The 18,889-nt window shown below is 38.6% G+C and overlaps 1 protein-coding gene across 1 annotated transcript in view; it reads right to left on the reverse strand.

Moving 5' to 3' along the window:
* Positions 1-6,232, reverse strand: part of LOC128656662 (A-kinase anchor protein 7-like) — a 190,085-nt gene extending 183,853 nt beyond the window's left edge. Inside the window, exon 1 of the mRNA XM_053710685.1 lies at positions 6,062-6,232. Within this exon, the coding sequence (XP_053566660.1) occupies positions 6,062-6,110 (49 nt within the window). The 5' untranslated portion in view covers positions 6,111-6,232. The remainder of the gene's footprint in view (positions 1-6,061) is intronic.
* Positions 6,233-18,889: the final 12,657 nt, after the last annotated feature.

The following is an 18,889-nucleotide window of genomic DNA, read 5'->3' on the forward strand; positions in this document are numbered from 1 at the left end:
GCAGAACATGGCCAGTGAACCAATAAAAAGTGTCAGTCACAAATAACCACTAGTCATTGGCTGTGACCTGCTCATGAGTGCAATGCTTGCAGCCTCCAATCAGAAATTTACTTATTCACTTTGGAGGGGTTCAACACACAATAAGTTAAGATCAGTAATGCAAAAATGACATAATCAAATACTTTTAATATGTATATTTTATTAGTCTATCAACTGCTATATTAATAACACATAGACAAATGGTTTATTTTGGTTACAGGACATATTCTGTAGATATTATGTTATTCTGTGTATCTACTTTACCTGTTGTCTAATGCATCTACATAAATAGTGACTCATCACATAGAATAGCAATAAACAATATTATAGTTATCATTTGTGAGATAAAATACAGCCAGCCCTTCAATTAATATAGCCACAGTTCATAAATCATATATAAACCTATAATTTTAAAATGGAACAAAAAGGTGAAAACTAAAAAAGTGAGTAATAAAAATATATATACAGTACATAAATACAATTTCTATAAATGTCCTAATATTAAGATATTCAAAATTCCTACTGCTTGTGGAAGTTTCTAACTTCCTGTATATTTCTCTGATCCCTTCCAGGGCCTTTAAAAAAAAAAGAAAAATGAAAAAAAAAAAAAACAATCATAGTGTAACAGAATCCTAATATTATTAAAAATCCCATCAAGGTGGTCAGCAACGCTATTGTTACTCATAATTTAACTGTATCTGTTTATAGGGTTTAGAGCATTGCAAATTATTGAATTTGAAAGTGAAAATCAAAAGCCTATTCAATTTGGTTTAGGGCAGTATAATTTCATCAAATTTTTTTTATTTAAATATAGTAAAGGGACCTTAAACACTTTTTTGCTTTTGGGTAAAAAATGTGCTTGGCCCATGTTCCTTAGAGAGGTCAAAGGGCAAATTATATAGTCCAGGCTTTCAAAATGCTGCAAATCAAATATCAAGTTTAGGTAAAAGCTTTTTGAGAACAAAGGGTGAGATTACATATGCGGCGCAAGCTTTAGCGCAACTGCTGAAACCTGCGCCGCCCATAATTTCACCTCGCACATCGGGGTATCACATATACGGCACTAGCAGTTCATAAAGTACCGTAAGTCAGATAAACTAGCGATGTCCAGAAATGAGCGTAAATACAAATTTCTGGAGTCGCCAGTGACTTACGGCACTTTAAAAAATGCCAGCACCATATATGTGATACCAAAACCGCGTTAAAACCAACGTCGCTGGCTTTTGCGGGCGACGCTGCATATGTGATCTTGCCCAAAGTTTACAGAATTTGTTTTTTAGTCTCTTCGGGGAGCATGAGACAAAGAACCCAAAAATATGCAGTATCTAATGTCTAGTTAAAAAGACACAAGCGTTGCCTGCAAAACTTCAATATCTTTTTCCATGAAGAATAAAAATAAGTTTTTTGTTTATTTTTAACATTCAACTCTGAGCAAATACATTTTCCCCCACACTATAACTTTCACTTCTGTAGCTTATCCCTTCTCGTAAATAAACATTCTAGTTAGAACATCTGCTAACAGTTATCAGAAGCATTAATTCTTCATAGTCAATTCTCAAATGTATTTACAGATGAAAGCTGAAAATTGTTTTGGAAACTCCAGTCAGGTAGCAAGATGTAACATTTCCCACTGAAATCTTGCTTCTGACACACAATACAAGATGGCGACACCTGACATGGTGAAAAACTGCATTCAATTATGCTAATCACTGTAAGTTTCCTATGATTATGGCATGTCAGTTAGCGTAATAAGCTGGTGTTAAACTCTTCAAGGCCTGAAGTGACAGCCAATACATACAGTACAGAAGCAATGCAAGTACTTGCAGTTAAATGATTATCTTCCAAAGTTGATATCAGAAGGAATAGAACAGCAAAAAGATAGCATTATATGAATACAATATTGCATACAAAGACCTTGTGACCATGCATAACAATAAAGTGAGCCTTGTGTTCTTAAAGTAATTTGTATCAGATTTAGTGCACTGGTTTTCAACCCTGTCCTCAGGCCTCCCCAACATGCCAGATTTTCAGGATCCCCTTGGGAGAGAGCAGGTAGAATAATCATGTTTATTAATCAGCAGATTATTTCACCTGTGCTCTAGTTCAGATCTCCTCAAAACCTGGCCTGTTAGGGAGGCCTCAGGACAGGTTTGAAAACCAGTGATTTAGAACAGGCTACATTGTAATGCAAGTATTTGTGGTTTACTGCATGATCAAGAAAATATAGCCTTAAAGGGACATTAAACACTAAATAAATGTTAGCTAGAATGACACATTCAAAGAAAATATTAGTCTGAGAATAACAAGTAGATGTGTTTTTTTAAAGTTTGATTAGCTGTTTCAATATTGACAAAATAAATGTCAAGTTTTAGTGTCTATAAAACAATGGGAGCAGCCATGTTGTAACTTAGGTTATCTTCTCTGGTGTGGCCAATTAGATACAGTTGTAAATAAGTCACTAGAGTGTGCAGCCAATCGCTGTGTGGAATATAACAGTGTTCTGCACTTATGTTTCTAACAGGAACTGAAAAGCTCACAATTTCAAAATGGAATTCCAGGAAAAGGGGACAAAATAAATAATGAAAGTATAATGTAGAGATTTTTTTTTATATATATATATATATATATATATATATATATACACAATATATCATTTTATATTACCATCTCTAAGTGTGTAATGTCCCTTTAAAATACTAAAAAAAAAGAACAGCACTGAAGATAAAATGTTAAATGAGCAACAATATATAAATGTATAAATATTAGGCTGAAACCAAGGCCTCTCTAGAAACATAGTGTCATGTCATTTTTAATAGGCGTAAGGTTTCAAGCAACAATTTGTCAGTTGTAAAATAGATATACGTGATCGTGCTTTGATCTTTTTCTTGTATTTTCTGTGGTGATTGTGATGCCAAACAGAGCAGAAGTTTTGTAGTAATGGAAATGAAGATATATGGAATTCCATTGGGTGCCTTGCACTAGATATACAGTATAAACTACAGGACTAAGTTGCAGAAGACATTAAAGGGACAGTGTACTGCAAAATTATCTCCTCTTCATTTCTAATTATCAATTTTACCAACTGGGTGTATTAAATTGTTTACTAATTGTTCATTTACCTTTATTCTTACATTTTAAATAGATTCCTGTGGTATTTTCACCTATACTGAATATTTCAATACTAAAGTATTGGCTATAGAAATGCTATGTAAATATATCCAGCAGAATAAATTACACTCCAAGGGAGGGGTAGGACAGATAAGAAGTAAAACATGAATTTTCAATTGTTCTCTCTAAGTAATGGGCTTTGGTACACTGTCAAATATAAGATAAGGGTGTGTATAGAAAGTGATAGGATGAGGTTTCCCTGTATACTCAACCCATTTTAATTGGTTGTGGTTTCAAGGAACAAAACTAGTTATTTCATATACAAAAATGAAACCTAAAGTACCAATTTCTCATATATTTTATACTCTACTGCTAGTATAACAAGTCACTGGAAACATGTTAAGGGGGGGGGATTATATTACACTGCCCCTTTAAGTTTATATAACGAAAAAAAAATTGATTCTGTTTTAGAAGTCTCCATATATGTAGAAGTACATTTAATTGGAATTACAAATACATTCAAATTTCTTGTTCAAGGGGGTTAAACAGATAGTTAAAATACTATTGTGAGCAACAGAGAACTGCTGGTCAGGAGTGGTACTTTAACTATGTGCTTAACCCCATTGTGGGGAATAAAACAGGTAGGTAGATCTGCAGGGTTGATAGTGATAAAATGACATACTCTAACACAGTGTTTTTCAACCAGTGTGCCGTGGCACACTAGTGTGCTGTGAGAGATCCTCAGGTGTGCCACGGCAGACTGACAACAGCGTGACATTTTTGTAAACTTTGCTTGTTTTTTACTCCCAGTGCAGGGGTAGTTTGTAGGAGGCATGGCATAACAGCACAATACATACAGTATGTGTGTGTTTGTGTGTATTTGTATATATTTATGCTGTATTAGGCTACAATGTGTGATTTTTTTTTAACATTTTGGGATGGTGGTGTGCCACAGGATTTTTTAATGTAAAAAAGTGTGCCACGGCAAAAAAAGGTTAAAAATCACTGCTCTAACATATGAGAGTGCATCATTTGTTTCCCCTCTAATGGTCCTTTAAAATGTCAAAGGTGAATGGAAAGATCTCGAAGGTGTGTTGCTAAAAAATATATATATATATTTTGTATATTTTGCATAGGTTAAAACCTGTCACTACTACCTACTTCAGCTAATAATAGAGGGGATCCTGAGAAGTCTTTGAGAGCCTACAGTTACACTGAAAGAAGTTATAGTGTGTGTGTCAGTATAGTGTGTGTGACAAAATATAACAGCTTTTAGATCATTTATGAAATGTATTCAATTTGTACTTGAAGATAAAGTTTTTCTCCATGGGAGCTCTAAACAAACAATTAATGTAAATCAAGAGTATTTCTTATTAACGTGATGTCAGCGTCACATAGAGTTTCAAATTAATATCTCACCACAAGAGATCTCCTTTTGTCAGAAGCATTGAGTGCTAGCTGGGTTAAAAGACCATCACTATGTTTCAATAAAAATAAAAATTTACCTGTTCTGTTGAGTCTTGACAAAGAGCCTTTTCTTAATTTAAATACAAAATCTTGACAGCAATGACTGCACAAAGCTATGGCTATGGTCCAGGTTTCTTGGATATAACAGGATATTTACAGTATTTAAATGTCACAATACATTGCAACCAACACAAATATCAAAGAATCTACAAATGCTGCTTATTTCAAGAAAGAATCTTTTATGAATAAAACGTCCATTTTATTCAGTTCACAAGTTAAAATCATATGAAGGGTACTTAAATTATATTGTAACATATCTAAAGCAACATTTTCTAAAGGGCTGTTAAGAAAGTGTGTTTGGGTGAGCTAAACTACCAAAAGTATAACTAGGAAATGTGCTCTTAAAACTGGTTTTACTAAATTGTACCAGGGAGCCATTGTGGAGCAACAACAAAAAGTGTGCCCTTATAAGCACTTCAAAGAGGTAAATAATGTTGCAATGCTTTCACATAAACAATAAAACTGTGTTAGATGTTGTGTTAGGAATATACAGATTTAAGATACTTTTCAAAATATTGTCATTTCTAATCCAGTTTCCAGAGGAACAAGAGGCAGAAATGTAAACCATTTGTAAAGATCAGAATTCTTTGGCATAGACACTGAACATTGTGAAGGCCTTTTGACATTCCTAAGGGTAGAACAATGTGACAGAAATGTATCTAAATTCTGTATGCAATAGACAATAGTACTCAGCCAGAGAAGGAAAACCAAGACCATTAACCTCAGCAGAGACCCTTGTAAAAGGCCACATAAATCTCTTGGAATGCAAAAGGAATAACTATTAAATCACATTGTACAATATCTATGTATCATTTTACCAAGAGTTAGACAAAATAAAGCTCCATGAATTGATTTTATTATTATTTAAGAGCAAAATGTGCATTAGATAATAAGCCATAATTTAGCTTTACTGGTTACTTTATTATTACATTTCCTTAGTAAACCATTAAAAAACAAACATAATGGTACAATGTGTCAATTCCAGGTGATAAATAACAAGAACAGTAACTATTATTACAATCTACCACACTGTAACACTTACATATTACACTGCTAAGTTTAACCATCATTACATTAATATATATATTTAAGAAGAGATTTTACCTTGTAGGCATCTAATAGAAAGCAGCTGCCAGAAAACTGAGGAAGGGAAATCAGACATGTATTTTAATGTATTTATTTATAGAAATACAGGCTGTTGATGCCAACTCCCACATTTCTCCCACTATCTCTTCACTACCACAGTAAGCTGTGCTTTTTTTCTAGCAAGAAGCAACTCTACAATTGTCTTCTCTAAGCCTCAAATGCACACTAAACTCTACACCCCTGCAGCACCCAGCTCACTACAAAGCAAAAAAAAAAAAAAATGCACATTGTGGTCACTTACTGATTTTCTCCTCGTCTCTGGAAAAAGGAAAGCAGCAGAGCTGACCCATGGCACCTTGTAGTTTATGTTTGTGCTGATCCTCTTCTGTGCAAACACCTCTAACTGCAGATTAGTGCTGAGGCTGGCAGAGCACTGCTTATTCTATGCACAGTGAGAGCGACAGACAAGGGAGGAGAGGGAGGCAGAGGAGGGACACGGAGAAGGGAACCAGAGGCTATGCTGAGCACGAGACTCCTCCTCCGTGTCCTGCTGTTTGATGCAATTGCTTTAGGTCTGACAGCGCTGTATTATATAGGCGTATGCTCCAATAAGGTACAAAACTGCATGTTTGCTTAAAACAATTGGCACAAGCCCTGTCATAAGTTACAAGCAGGAATGCAGAACAGTACAGCTGGCAGACAATGCTTCCTCTTTCCCATGGATCATAAGTACAGTACACTGCAGATAAAGCTTAACTCACACTACTTATCACGGTTTATTAATGGTAGAAAGGGATATTGTTTTTTTCAAGAAACAAAGAAATGAGACGCATGCAAATTATTTGGTAGTCTTCTCTAGAGTAGGAATAGTTTAATATGAATTATGCATTGCATTTATTAAATGGACTCAATATTTTGCTTTTATTAAATACATACACACCTACCTGCCCTACAGATCTAGGTTCAATATCCACTGAGAAAATGCTAACTGAAATATCCACAAATGGCACATGAAAAGCTTTGTAACAGTCTGTTATTAGTTTTCCATAGGAAGCATCTTATAGATTTTTTTTTTTATATTTAACCATCTCCTTTTGACTCTGCTTACATATATAGCCTGTTTGAGGAGACCCTGGGAAACAGTCCAGAGGAAAAGGACACATACCTAAGTAAGGGACGGTCTTTGTACAACATCAACTATCAATGTACTTATTATAAACATAACTTCTGATATCAAATTCAGACACCTGTTGAATAACTGTCTGCAAGATTTTGCTGTCAAATGCTGCTTGAAAAGTTTATAAACAATGAATTAGGAAAACTTAGTGTACTGATGTGCTTCAATTATAAACTACATTCTAATTAACTTATGTTATCAAATATTCTTGTTATCTTTTGTTGAAATGCAAGAATGTAAGCTTAGTAGTATACACATGCTTGGAGCAATATATTGCAGCAGATTTGCAAGAGCCCTAGATGGCAGCTGTATTTCCTGTCATGTAGTACTCCAGCCATCTACATTGGTATCTCTTAAACAAAGAATATAATGAGAACAAGGCAAATTTGATAATAGAAGTAAATAGGAAACTTTTGTAAATTTGTATTCTCTGTCTGAATCACAAAACACATTTTTGGGGGTTTCATATCCTTTTAAGAATTAATCCAATTGGCAAAAGGCTTTGGAAGTTTCTGTCCCCTTTCTGATATCAAAAATGAGTGAAAATTAATCAGAATTCCCAGGATCCTTAAAAGTTTACATGAAATTCAGTAGGGGATTGGCAGCTATCGGCGTATGTTGCTCAGGATTAGCTCACCAGCAGTGTCCATCTCAGCATTGCAGCTTCACAGCAGAAATGACTCATGAGCTTGTACATGTCTTTAGTACTTAGAGCAGCAGTGTATACAGCAATGTATAACACTGCTGCAAACAATGTTGCAAACACTGCTGCCATAAGTACTAAAGACACATGCATGCTCTTGTGTCCTTATGAGCCTACCTAGACTTATTCTTCAATAAGGGATATAAAGAGAACAAAGCAATTTTGATAATAGAAGTAAACTGGAAATTTATTCAAGTTACACGCTCTAGCTAAACCATGAAAGTTTCATTTTAGTAGTGCAATAATATAATTCTCTACCATATTGAAACATTTACTATTGCACTTTTATGTCCTTTTAACTAAGAACAAAGGAGTAGTCCTTCAAATTGTTTTATCGAGATGAAAAATTAGATTAGGAAGAACACAAATTATAGGTGCAATTGTTTACACTCATATATGGAGCAAGTCCCCTGCAATATTCTCCAACTTCCAAGACATCTAATTCAGCAATAAAAAAGTGTTTAAACCACCAGTCTCATCCTATGTGGAAAGAGGATGCAAAGAATAACCTGCAACCTCTAGACCCAGAAAAGTACCTATAGGGAATATTAAATAATCTAGAGAACCTTCAACCTGAAAATTAAAGCCTTCTTAAGAAAGAGGGGAATCTCATCTTTTAAATGAGGGTCACACATCCCTCTAGATATCATCTGGTCAATGTAAAACGATTTCACGTGTGACTTCAAACCACGCTCCATCTTTTATCCAGTGCATTCGAGAGGAGATATTTTGGAGAACTTTCAAAGAAGGGTTGAGGCTGATTTGTTAAAATTATATAAATGTCAAGGAAAATATAATACTAATTTGACTAGGGATGAAAGGATAGCCCTGGATATCCCCAAAAATAATAATGAGCTTGTCATATCGGCCGCTGACAAGGGTGGTAGCGTGGTAGTTTATAGCAGGAAAGCCTAAGTAGAAGAGATTCCAGGTTTTACCCAGTAATACAACCTGAGGTTTTTCGAAAACAATTGAGGAGTTTGTTGTATGAGGGGCTCCACATAAGCCATATTAACCAGGAAACATTTGAATTTTTTGGGGTTCAGTATTCAATTACCTCTATTTTTTTATGTAATTCCAAAAGCACATACAACTTTGGATGAAGTGAAGGGTAGACCAATTGAATCTGGTATTGGCTCCATGCATGAGCCCCTCTCCCAGTGGCTAGACAGCATCTTCCAGCCACTATTCTTGAGGCGTTGCAGCTATTTACAGTACACCAAGCATTTATAGCAAATATTGAACAAGGGGTCCCAGAAGATGGGCCATTGTTGTCTTACAGTGGATGTTGTCTCACATTACTCTTCTATTCCGCATAAAGTCGGATTAAGAGCTATCAAATATTTCCTTACAACTAAAACAATCTATAGTGTTGAATTTATTGATTACCCCATAAACGTGACAGAGCTTTTATTAGCTCATATTTTTTTCAGGTTTAGTAATAAACATTCTCTCCATAGATGTGGAACTGCCATTGGGGCAAGGTTTGCCCCTATTATGCAAACCTGGTTATGGGATGGTGGGAGGCGGTCCACATCTTTAGAAATAATAATCCATTTGTGACAAAAATACAGATGTATCAAAGGTTCATAGATGACCTTCTGTTTATATGTACAGGAAATTAAATGGAATCGAAAGAATGTATCAGCTATCTGAATAAAGATGAAATGGGCTTGAAACATACCAGTGAATCCAATTGCTCAAGGATAACCTAACTAGATGTGACATTAATTGCTGAGGTTTTCAACTGGAAAAGTGGAGTCCACTATTTATAGAAACCCCATGGTATCATGCTTCATCATGGCAATAGTTATCACCCTTTGGAGCTGGGGTACTCTAGAAAGGTGATTTCTAAAGCACAAAACAAGATGAAACATATTGAGAGGAGCCAATTTTTACAAATTAACAATACAACAAAGACAAATAAATGTATTATTTACCGGGTTACATTTGTCACACAATATTCTCCCCAATACACTGAAATCTGCAATATAATCCACAAGCATTTTAAAATGTTGATAGTGAATGACAAGCTACATATTGTACAGCAGGAGTGCCATTTTTATTTTTAATCTACTATCACCAAGTGAATTAATGACACAGAGATCACTAAGTTCATGACTGGAGGTGACAGGAATGTTTTGGTGTGGTTATAGTACATGTAAGCCCTAGTTTCAGTAAAGGGACCCAGAACCCAGATAGAGCATGACCTTTTAAGCAACTTTCTAATTTACTCCTTTTATCAATTTTTCTTTGTTCTCTTGCTATCTTTATTTTAAAAGAAGGAATTTTAGGTTCAGCACCATGGATAGCGCTTGCTTATTGGAGGACTACATTTACCCACCAATAAGCAAGCATAACCCAGGTGCTCAACCAAAAATGGGCCTATGCATTACATTCCTGCTTTTTTTTAAAAAGATAGCAAGAGAACGAAGACAAATTGATAATAGGAGTAAATTCGAAAGTTGCTTAAAATCGCATGCTCTATCTGAATCAAGAAAGAAAAAAAAAAAATAGGTTTATTGTCCCTTTAATAGGGATGACACCTTTGAATCTTTGGTGACTGGAAAAATATATCAGGTCCAGTCATGAGTGAATTGCAGATCAATATATGTTATTTACTTAATCTGGTGCACACAGTGTCAGAAACAGTATGTAGGCTGCATCTCGCGTGAAGTAAGGGAGCTTATAAGAGAGCACCTCTCTGTTATTAGACACTGTAAAAAATGTTTAGAATTAGCCACACACTTCATAGTTGATCCTCATGGTAACACTGCCTCTCTAAAATGGATGGTGATAGAACAGGTTTAAGAGGCCCATTTATCAAGCTCTGTATGGAGCTTGTGGGCCCGTGTTTCTGGCGAGTCTTCAGACCGCTGCTCCATAACCCTGTCTGCCTGCTCTGAGCAGGCGGATAGGAATCTCCACAATTAACCCGAACGAGTATGATTGGGTTGATTGACACCCCCCTGCTGGATGCCCATCGGCCGCGAGTCTGCAGGGGGCAGCGTTGCACCAGCAGCTCACAAGAGCTGCTGGTGCAATGCTGAATATGGAGAGCGTATTGCTCTCCGCATTCAGCAAGGTCTTGCGGACCTGATCCGCACTGTCAGATCAGGTCCGCAAGACCTTTCATACATAGGCCCCCAAATCCCATAGGAGAGGAGAAGACAAAACTAAATTGATGTTCAAAAGGGAGACCAAATTTGTGGGAGTAAGCTTTATTGCTATAGATTAATTAATTATGATTATAACAATACATACAGTATGTAGTAATGAGCTTGGTTCCAAATGCGCAATTAATTTTTGAGAAAATATATTTTTGCTATAGATGAAATAATTATATACATGCAGTAGGAGATTGGTTCCATTTATTTATATATTTATTAGTATAGTCCACCTTAAGATTATATTGCCACCTGTGTTTAGATTAACCAATGGTTTTGTAGTTTTAAATGGTGTGTATTTTTAACTATTGATCATGTCTATGATTAAGGCTAAACATGTCAGGCATGATCTTTCTCCATGGATGAGAGCTACTGAAATCCTATTAGCCGATTTGAAAATTTCAGCCAATAGGAATGCAAGGTACCCCATTTTTAAATGGGTACCTTGCATTCAATCCTCAGTGTGCGGCGGTGATCGTATGAAGAGGATCGACACACTCGATGGCTCCACGGTTGCCGGCCTTGTTCCGCGGTCACCTCCGCTCCATGTCGCTTTGGTCCTGGATAATAATCCATTTGTGACATAAACAAAAGGTCATCTATGAACCTTTGTTACATCTTTTTTTTTAATGTACAGGAAATCAAATGGAATTGAAAAAATGTGTTCGCTATCTGAATGAAAATGAAATGGGCTTGAAAAACACCAGTGAATCCAATTGCTCAAGGATAACCTAACTAGATGTGACATTAATTGCTGAGGTCTTCAACTGGAAAAGTGGAGTCCACTATTTATAGAAACCCCATGGTATTATGCTTCGTCATGGCAATAGTTATCACCCTAAACATGTCCCCTACTCAGTAGCTAAAGGACAGTATATAATGGTTTAAATAAATTGTTCTAACAATATTGATTATGAACTTCAAAGTTTAAAAATGTCAAATAGACTTTTGGAGATTCTAGAAAAGTGATTTCTAAAGCACAAAACAAGATGAAACATATTGAGAGGAGTCAATTGTTACAAATTAACAATAAAACAAAGACAAATAAATGTATTATTTACCGGGTTACATTTGTCGCACAATATTCTCCCCAATACCCTGAAATCTGCAATATAATCCACAAGCATTTTAAAATGTTGATAGTGGATGGCAAGCTACATATTGTACAGCAGGGGTGTAATTTTTCATATAGAAAAGGGGTTACCATTGGTAATGAACTATCAACAAATTAATTAATGACACAGAGACCACTAAGTTCATGGCTGGAGGTGAAAGGAATGTTTAGGTGTGGCAATAGTACATGTAAGTCCTAGTTTCATTTAAGGGACACTGAACCCAGATAGCGCATGAAATTTTAAGCAACTTTCTAATTTACTCCTTTTATCATTTTTATTTGTTCTCTTGCCTTCTTTATTTTAAAAGCAGGAATGTAAATCTTAGCAGCCAGTTGATTTTAGGTACAGCACCATGGATAGCGCTAGGTTATTGGAGGCTTACATTTACCGACCAAAAATCAAGCATAACCCTGGTACTCAACCAAAAATGGGCCTATGCATCACATTCCTGCTTTTTAAAAAAGATAGCAAGAGAACGAAGACAAATTGATAATAGGAGTAAATTAGAAAGTTGCTTAAAATTGCATGCTCTATCTGAATCAATAAAGAAAAAAACTTAAATTATGCTTACCTGATAATTTTCTTTTCTTCAGATGGAAAGAGTCCACAGCTGCATTCATTTCTTTTGGGAAATAAGAATCTGTTCACCAGGAGGAGGCAAAGACACCCCAGCAAAAGGCTTAAATATTCCTCCCACTTCCCTCATCCCCCAGTCATTCTGCCGAGGAACAAGGAACAGTAGAAGAAATACCAGAGTGAAAAGGTACCAGAAGAATAATGATCAGGTAAGCATAATTTTAGTTTTTCTTCATAAATGGAAAGAGTCCACAGCTGCATTAATTACTTTTGGGAAAACATAAACCAACACTCCTCCAGGAGAACCATCGCCCAGCAGTCGGTCCCCACACAACCCCTACTAGTACCGTACCAAAGTCCCTAAAAGGGAGAGGACAAGGGTGAACCAAAGAGATACCCAAAAGGTACAGCAAAATCCAATAACAGAAAAGCCCCCTTCAAAAGAAGGCCAAGTCCACAGAGACCCGAATGGATCCCGAGAACAAGGGGAGACAACGCCCAACCCACAAGGAGCAACCAGGCATCACCAAGGAGAAGAAACATCTTCCAAATATCGTACAACAGCACCAAAAAGACAGCAGAAGACAAAGTCCTCAAAACGTCAGAATTTAGAGACTGAGCAAACAGAAAAATTACAAGTAGCAAACTCAGAAGATAAACATCTGAGTCCAGTAACACACTGCCATACCTAGGAAAACACAGAGAAAACACTCTCCGTAAGGAAAAAGTGGCCGAACAAAAAAGCAGATTGCCCAACCTCCAAGGCATAGGACACACTCCAGGCAATTTAGGCCGCCAGACCTACTCACAGATCTCAAAGGGGAAGAGGCATAGAACCTCTAATAAAAAAGGTCCACTGGCACCCCCAAGACCTAAGGATAAACAACAGTTATCAGATCCTACAGCCGGACCAGCCCAAGCAACGGCAGATCTGAAGTAAGGGAACCAAAAGGAACCCCAAGACTGGCCCCTGAAAGTGCGGAAGAAGGGACACAGCCACCTCATCTAAAGGTAAACGAGCAGGCATTAGACCCAAGGAGATCTAGCAAGGCCACCTGACTAAGTCTCAATGCGGAGCCAGCAGCTCCCCAGATGGAAAGGAACATCTCAAAAAGCAGACCAGTCCCCGAACCAGATAAACATCTGTTCCAAACTCCTGAACACAGGAGAGGACTCCAAAAAGGGAACCACACCTCCATAAGGAGGACAACGAGCCCCCTGAAGAGGAGAGCATTGATAAACACCTATCCAGAAGACAGGAAGTTGTAGGAAGAACCGAGCGGACACAAGGCCACTTCACTAATGAACACAGAAGAACCCCATAAAACACCATTGTGCATGCTCACATAACAGGCGCAAAAGTGACAGCTGAGCAATCGCAAACCATCTGTTTGCTATGCAGGAAAGCCCACCATCAGGTCACAGTAGTTTGCTGTCCCAGGGGAACCATATCGTTCAGTACAAGACAAGGCCCAATGAGCCCCGGCTCTCAATAAATCTGGCTAAGTTGTAAAACAGAACAGTCAGAACAAGGGTGAAGCCCACGCACCCCAGAAACTGGAACCCCCAGGCCAGTCCTAGGATCATAAGGTCCGGTAACATCCCACAGCGAGATCTTCAAAGAGAAAACACTGAGCCAAAGCCTCGACAACTGGAAGATCAGGACAAGAAGTCCGGCCCCCACAAATGTTTGGATTAAACAATCTTCCAGGCACATAAATTCCCCGTCTGATATCAAAAAACATACTTCACAGGGAATAATCCAGAATAAACCAGATAACAAGAAGCCCTTGCAAGTCCCAACCCAAAGGGAAGAGACCACCCCTTGCAGAAGCCCAACACTCCAAAGAGCCAGGGCCATAAAAAGGACACTAGCGATAACAGGCGCCCAAGCATCATTAACATGATTACGCTTGAAAGTGCGACTAACCCCCCTAAGGGACACAAGGTGATGCTCATTTTATCAACCTTGAAAGGAGGAAAGGCTGAGTAGACCTTGCCGGGGATCGAACTAGCAACATTCGAGTTATTACATTACAGAGTAGCCACAGAGCATTAGAACGCTGAGCTAGCTGTCCAGCTAGCCACAAGCTTTAGACACAAGGGGAACAAAGAGGATAAATCACCCGAACAGAGCAACATCAACCCTCCACATCACCTCAGATTCGAAGTCAGAGGACAGTAAAACATGGGTTTGGATGCCACCAGGATGGCAACACCTGAACCCTATGAGTGGAAAACCACTAGGACCTCTTCTATCCCAAGAAGGAGATACAGAACATTCACAACATTGGGGAAGGACCCCTAACCGGAGCCCAAAAAGACCTCACTGTAAAGTCCCGAAAAAGGAATAACCAACCCCCGAAGTCGACCCATCCACAAGGAGAAACTGACAATCCAAGTGTTCTCTAAGAAGAAGAGGACCACTAAAGGAACAAGTCCAAAAATGACAATTTTCTAAGCAACATCGCCCCGACCGGCGGAAGAGGCGCTAAACCCTCTAATTTTCCCACCACATGGGAAGAAATACTCTAGGTTCCAAGGGTATCAGAAGCAACAGAGAGTGACGCAGCAAAATTCACTGACCCAGTCACCAGAGAAACAGCTATTTAGGACTGAAACAACCCCGAGAGTCGCACGGAGCCGCAATTCCTCTTGAGAATGCTTAGCAGAAACTTGAAAAACAAACTTAATAATGTTAATAGCACTCGGCACCCCAACCTGACAGCAAGGTATAATAGGCGCCATGTGTCTGATAAGCCACGAGACAGAAGATCTGAACCCAAGCAGGACCACCCTGCAACCAGGGTCATAACTGCCAAGCTGGCTAAATCCACCCTCAGAGAGGAAGGAAGGAAAAACAGACAAACAAGGGACTTGTTTGTCCCCTTCCATACAAGTAAACAGAGAGTATCAATCCCAGAGAAGTTCCCGCAGGAAACCTAGTATGAAAAGGAAAAATAAAAAATTAATCCTAACCAGCTTAACGGAAACCCTGTCTTCCAACATCACTGAGAAAGATCTCGATAACAAGACTGAAGGAGATTACTTCATCTCCCCCATGCCTAACGAGGGGCGCCATTCAAGGGAGGAGACTGATGAGTCCCATACCCAAGAAGTATAGGGTCACCAAGCAGCTCAAAAACATGTCTTAGTAAAACACTAAGGTGAGCCCGCCGGTAACGAAAGGCACAACACTCAGGTACAGTTACACCCGCAGGGAACTGTACTTGCCCTCCAGATGACGAAGGACCTGGGGCAATCGGGCACAAGCACAATTGCGAACAAACATCTGGACTTTGCAGACGCGCAAGCGCCAAAAGTATGTAAAAGTGAAAACGTGCCACAACCTCCGGGGGAAACAATCCACCCTCCGAGGAAGGAAACACATAACTTGGGTTACCCACATGTGTAGTAGTAGAAAACAGTAGGGAACTTGCCTCCCGGAGGACAGGCCCCCCCGAGGCAGATGGCTCAGCAGTCTCTTGAATCCCCGAGCCCAAGGAACAAGGCGCTCTATGACGTCCTAAAGAACATAACCAACAGACCTGAGTCAATGGGGCCAATTCGCATTCTTCACAGAACGAAGAATCTGAATGTTGGCCAATCTCAACATCAGTATCCTCAATAACTGGATCAAAGATACCCAAAAATGGACTATATATATAAAACAATTTGAACGGCACCTGACACCCACAATGGCTGAGGCACTCACCACCTCCTATGTACCAGTCACTAGCGGACTAAAATTTTCCTTCGACACACAGTCAGGAATGCGGAAATGGAAGACCAGAATGTAAACATGGCCGGTCACAAGGTGAACCATACAGTCCAACAAAAAGCGAGCCCGACCGTAAGGTTGTGTCACTTCAAAAGGCCATTATGTTCAAAGCCCCGGGCCCAGAAAATACTATACATAAGCAGATTGAATCACATAACAAACATTATTAAACCCCCCCCCCCCGTTCAGTATTCCCCCTCAGAAGATATTAACCCTTGATTCCAAGACACTTAAAGGAGTCTCACTGAGACCCTGTAGTTTTCTGTGAGTTACAGTACATTCATGAAGAAGTAAAATGAAACGATCTTACCGGAATCTACGCCGTGGAATAGGAACATGGCCCTTCAAGTGTGACGGATAGTAGCCTCGCCTCCGCCATGGACTTGAGAGAAGAAAGCAGGCAGCGAAGCAAAGTTCGACAATGCCGATTGCTGAGGAGCTGTTAACATGAGTCGGGATGGCTTCGCAGAAAGACTCTTCCTGCATCTCCAGACTCTAACTTTCATCCAAGCCCTCCCTGAGAGACTGACAGGATTACTTAAAACTCCCGTCCCATGTCGAAGAGTACTACCCTTCATAAGAGACTAATTCAATTCTGACACTTCTCTGCCAACCTCCTGGGATGAAAGGCAAACAATGACTGGGGGATGAGGAATGTGGGAGGAGTATTTAAGCCTTTGGCTGGGGTGTCTTTGCCTCCTCCTGGTGGCCAGGTTCTTATTTAATAAAAGTAATGAATGCAGCTGTGGACTCTTTCCATTTATGAAGAAAATTGGGTTTAGTGTCCCTTTAATAGTGATGACACCTTTGAGTCTTTGGTGAATGGAAAAATATATCAGGTCCAGTCATGAGTGAATTGCAGATCGATATATGTTATTTTCTTAATCTGGTGCACACAGTGTCAGAAACAGTATGTAGGCTGCACCTCACGCAAAGTAAGGGAGCTTATAAGAGAGCACCTCTCTGTTATTAGACACTCTAAAAAATGCTCAGAATTAGCCACACACTTTATAGTTGATCCTTATGGTAACACTACCTCTCTTAAATGGATGGTGATAGAACAGGTTAAATCACATAGGAGAGGAGGAGACAAAACTAAATTGATGTTCAAAAGGGAGACCTAATTTGTGGGAGTAAGCTTTATTGCTATAGATTAATTCATTATGATTCTAACAATATATACAGTATGTAGTAATGAGCTTGGTTCCAAATGCGCAATTAATTTTTGAGAAAATATATTGTTGCTACAGATGAAATAATTATATACATGATGCAATAAGAGATTGGTTCCATGTATTTATATATTAATTAGTAGAGTTCACCTTAAAATGATATTGCTACGTGTGTTTAGATTAACCAATGGTCATTGTTTTGTAGTTTTAAATGGTGTGTATTTTTAACTATAGATCCTTTTCTATAATTAAGGTTAAACATATCAGGCATAATCTTTCTCCATGGACGAGAGTTACTGAAATCCTATTAGCTGATTTGAAAATTTCAGCCAATAGGAATGCAAGGTACCCCATTTTTAAACGGGTACCTTGCATTCAATCCTCAGTGTGCGGCGGTGATCGTACGAAAAGGATTTCCATGCTGGATGGCTCAGTGGTCGCCTGTCTTGTTCCGCGGTCACCTCCACTTCACGTCGCTTTGGTCCTGAATGAAGCTAGAATAGGTTCCCGTGCTGGAAAAAGATGTCACCACCTCCAAGAAGACCTCACCACCTGGAAGAAGACCTTCTCCATCGGACTTCAGGAATTTTATTTATTTATAAAATATTTTACCAGGAAGGATACATTGAGATTTCTCTCGTTTTCAATTATGTCCTGGGTCCACAAAACATTGCATTGATACAATAGGGTACAATAAAATTCAAAAACAATAATAATACACAATAGATGCAAAATTTTTACATAGAACAGTTAAGAAATATATAATCAACCATGACAGGTGCATTCTGTTTTGAGATATGTAGAGAGGGATCTCTTAAAGGATATTAGGCTTGGGGAAGGTTTGAAAGTGTGCGGGAGGTCATTCCATAACTGTGGCGCTCGGTAGGAAAAGGAGGATCAAGCTGCTTTCTTTTTGTATTGAGGCAAGCTAAATAATGTGCTGGTACTGGATCGGAGGTTATAGGAGGTGGGAATAGCCGGGGAGAGCATTCTGCTCAGGTAGGGTGGGAGCTTCCCAGAAAGGCTCTTAAACACAAGGCAGGAAAGATGGAGGGTGCGTCTGGATTCCAGCGTCAGCCAGTTTAGTTCTTTTAGCATGTCACAATGGTGGGTCTTGTAGTTACATTGTAGCACAAAGCGGCAGAACGAGTTATACAATGTATTAAGTTTATTAAGGTGAGTTTGCGGTGCAGGTGCGTATACTACGTCCCCATAATCCATGATAGGCATCAGCATTTGTAAGGCTGTGGCAAGATTTGTTTCTGTACAGGGCACCTAATTTTGGATAAAGTTTAGATGCAAGTTTTTCTATGTGGAGGTCAAAAGATAGATTAGGGTCTAAGAACATACCCAAGTATTTGAAAGAGTGGACTGTGATAAGCGTGCAATTGGATTTTGTTTTGATACGTAGATGGGAATTTTGTAATTTGTGTAATTT

This window comes from Bombina bombina, chromosome 4, assembly GCF_027579735.1.
Source record: "Bombina bombina isolate aBomBom1 chromosome 4, aBomBom1.pri, whole genome shotgun sequence".
NCBI classification, from domain to species: domain Eukaryota; kingdom Metazoa; phylum Chordata; class Amphibia; order Anura; family Bombinatoridae; genus Bombina; species Bombina bombina.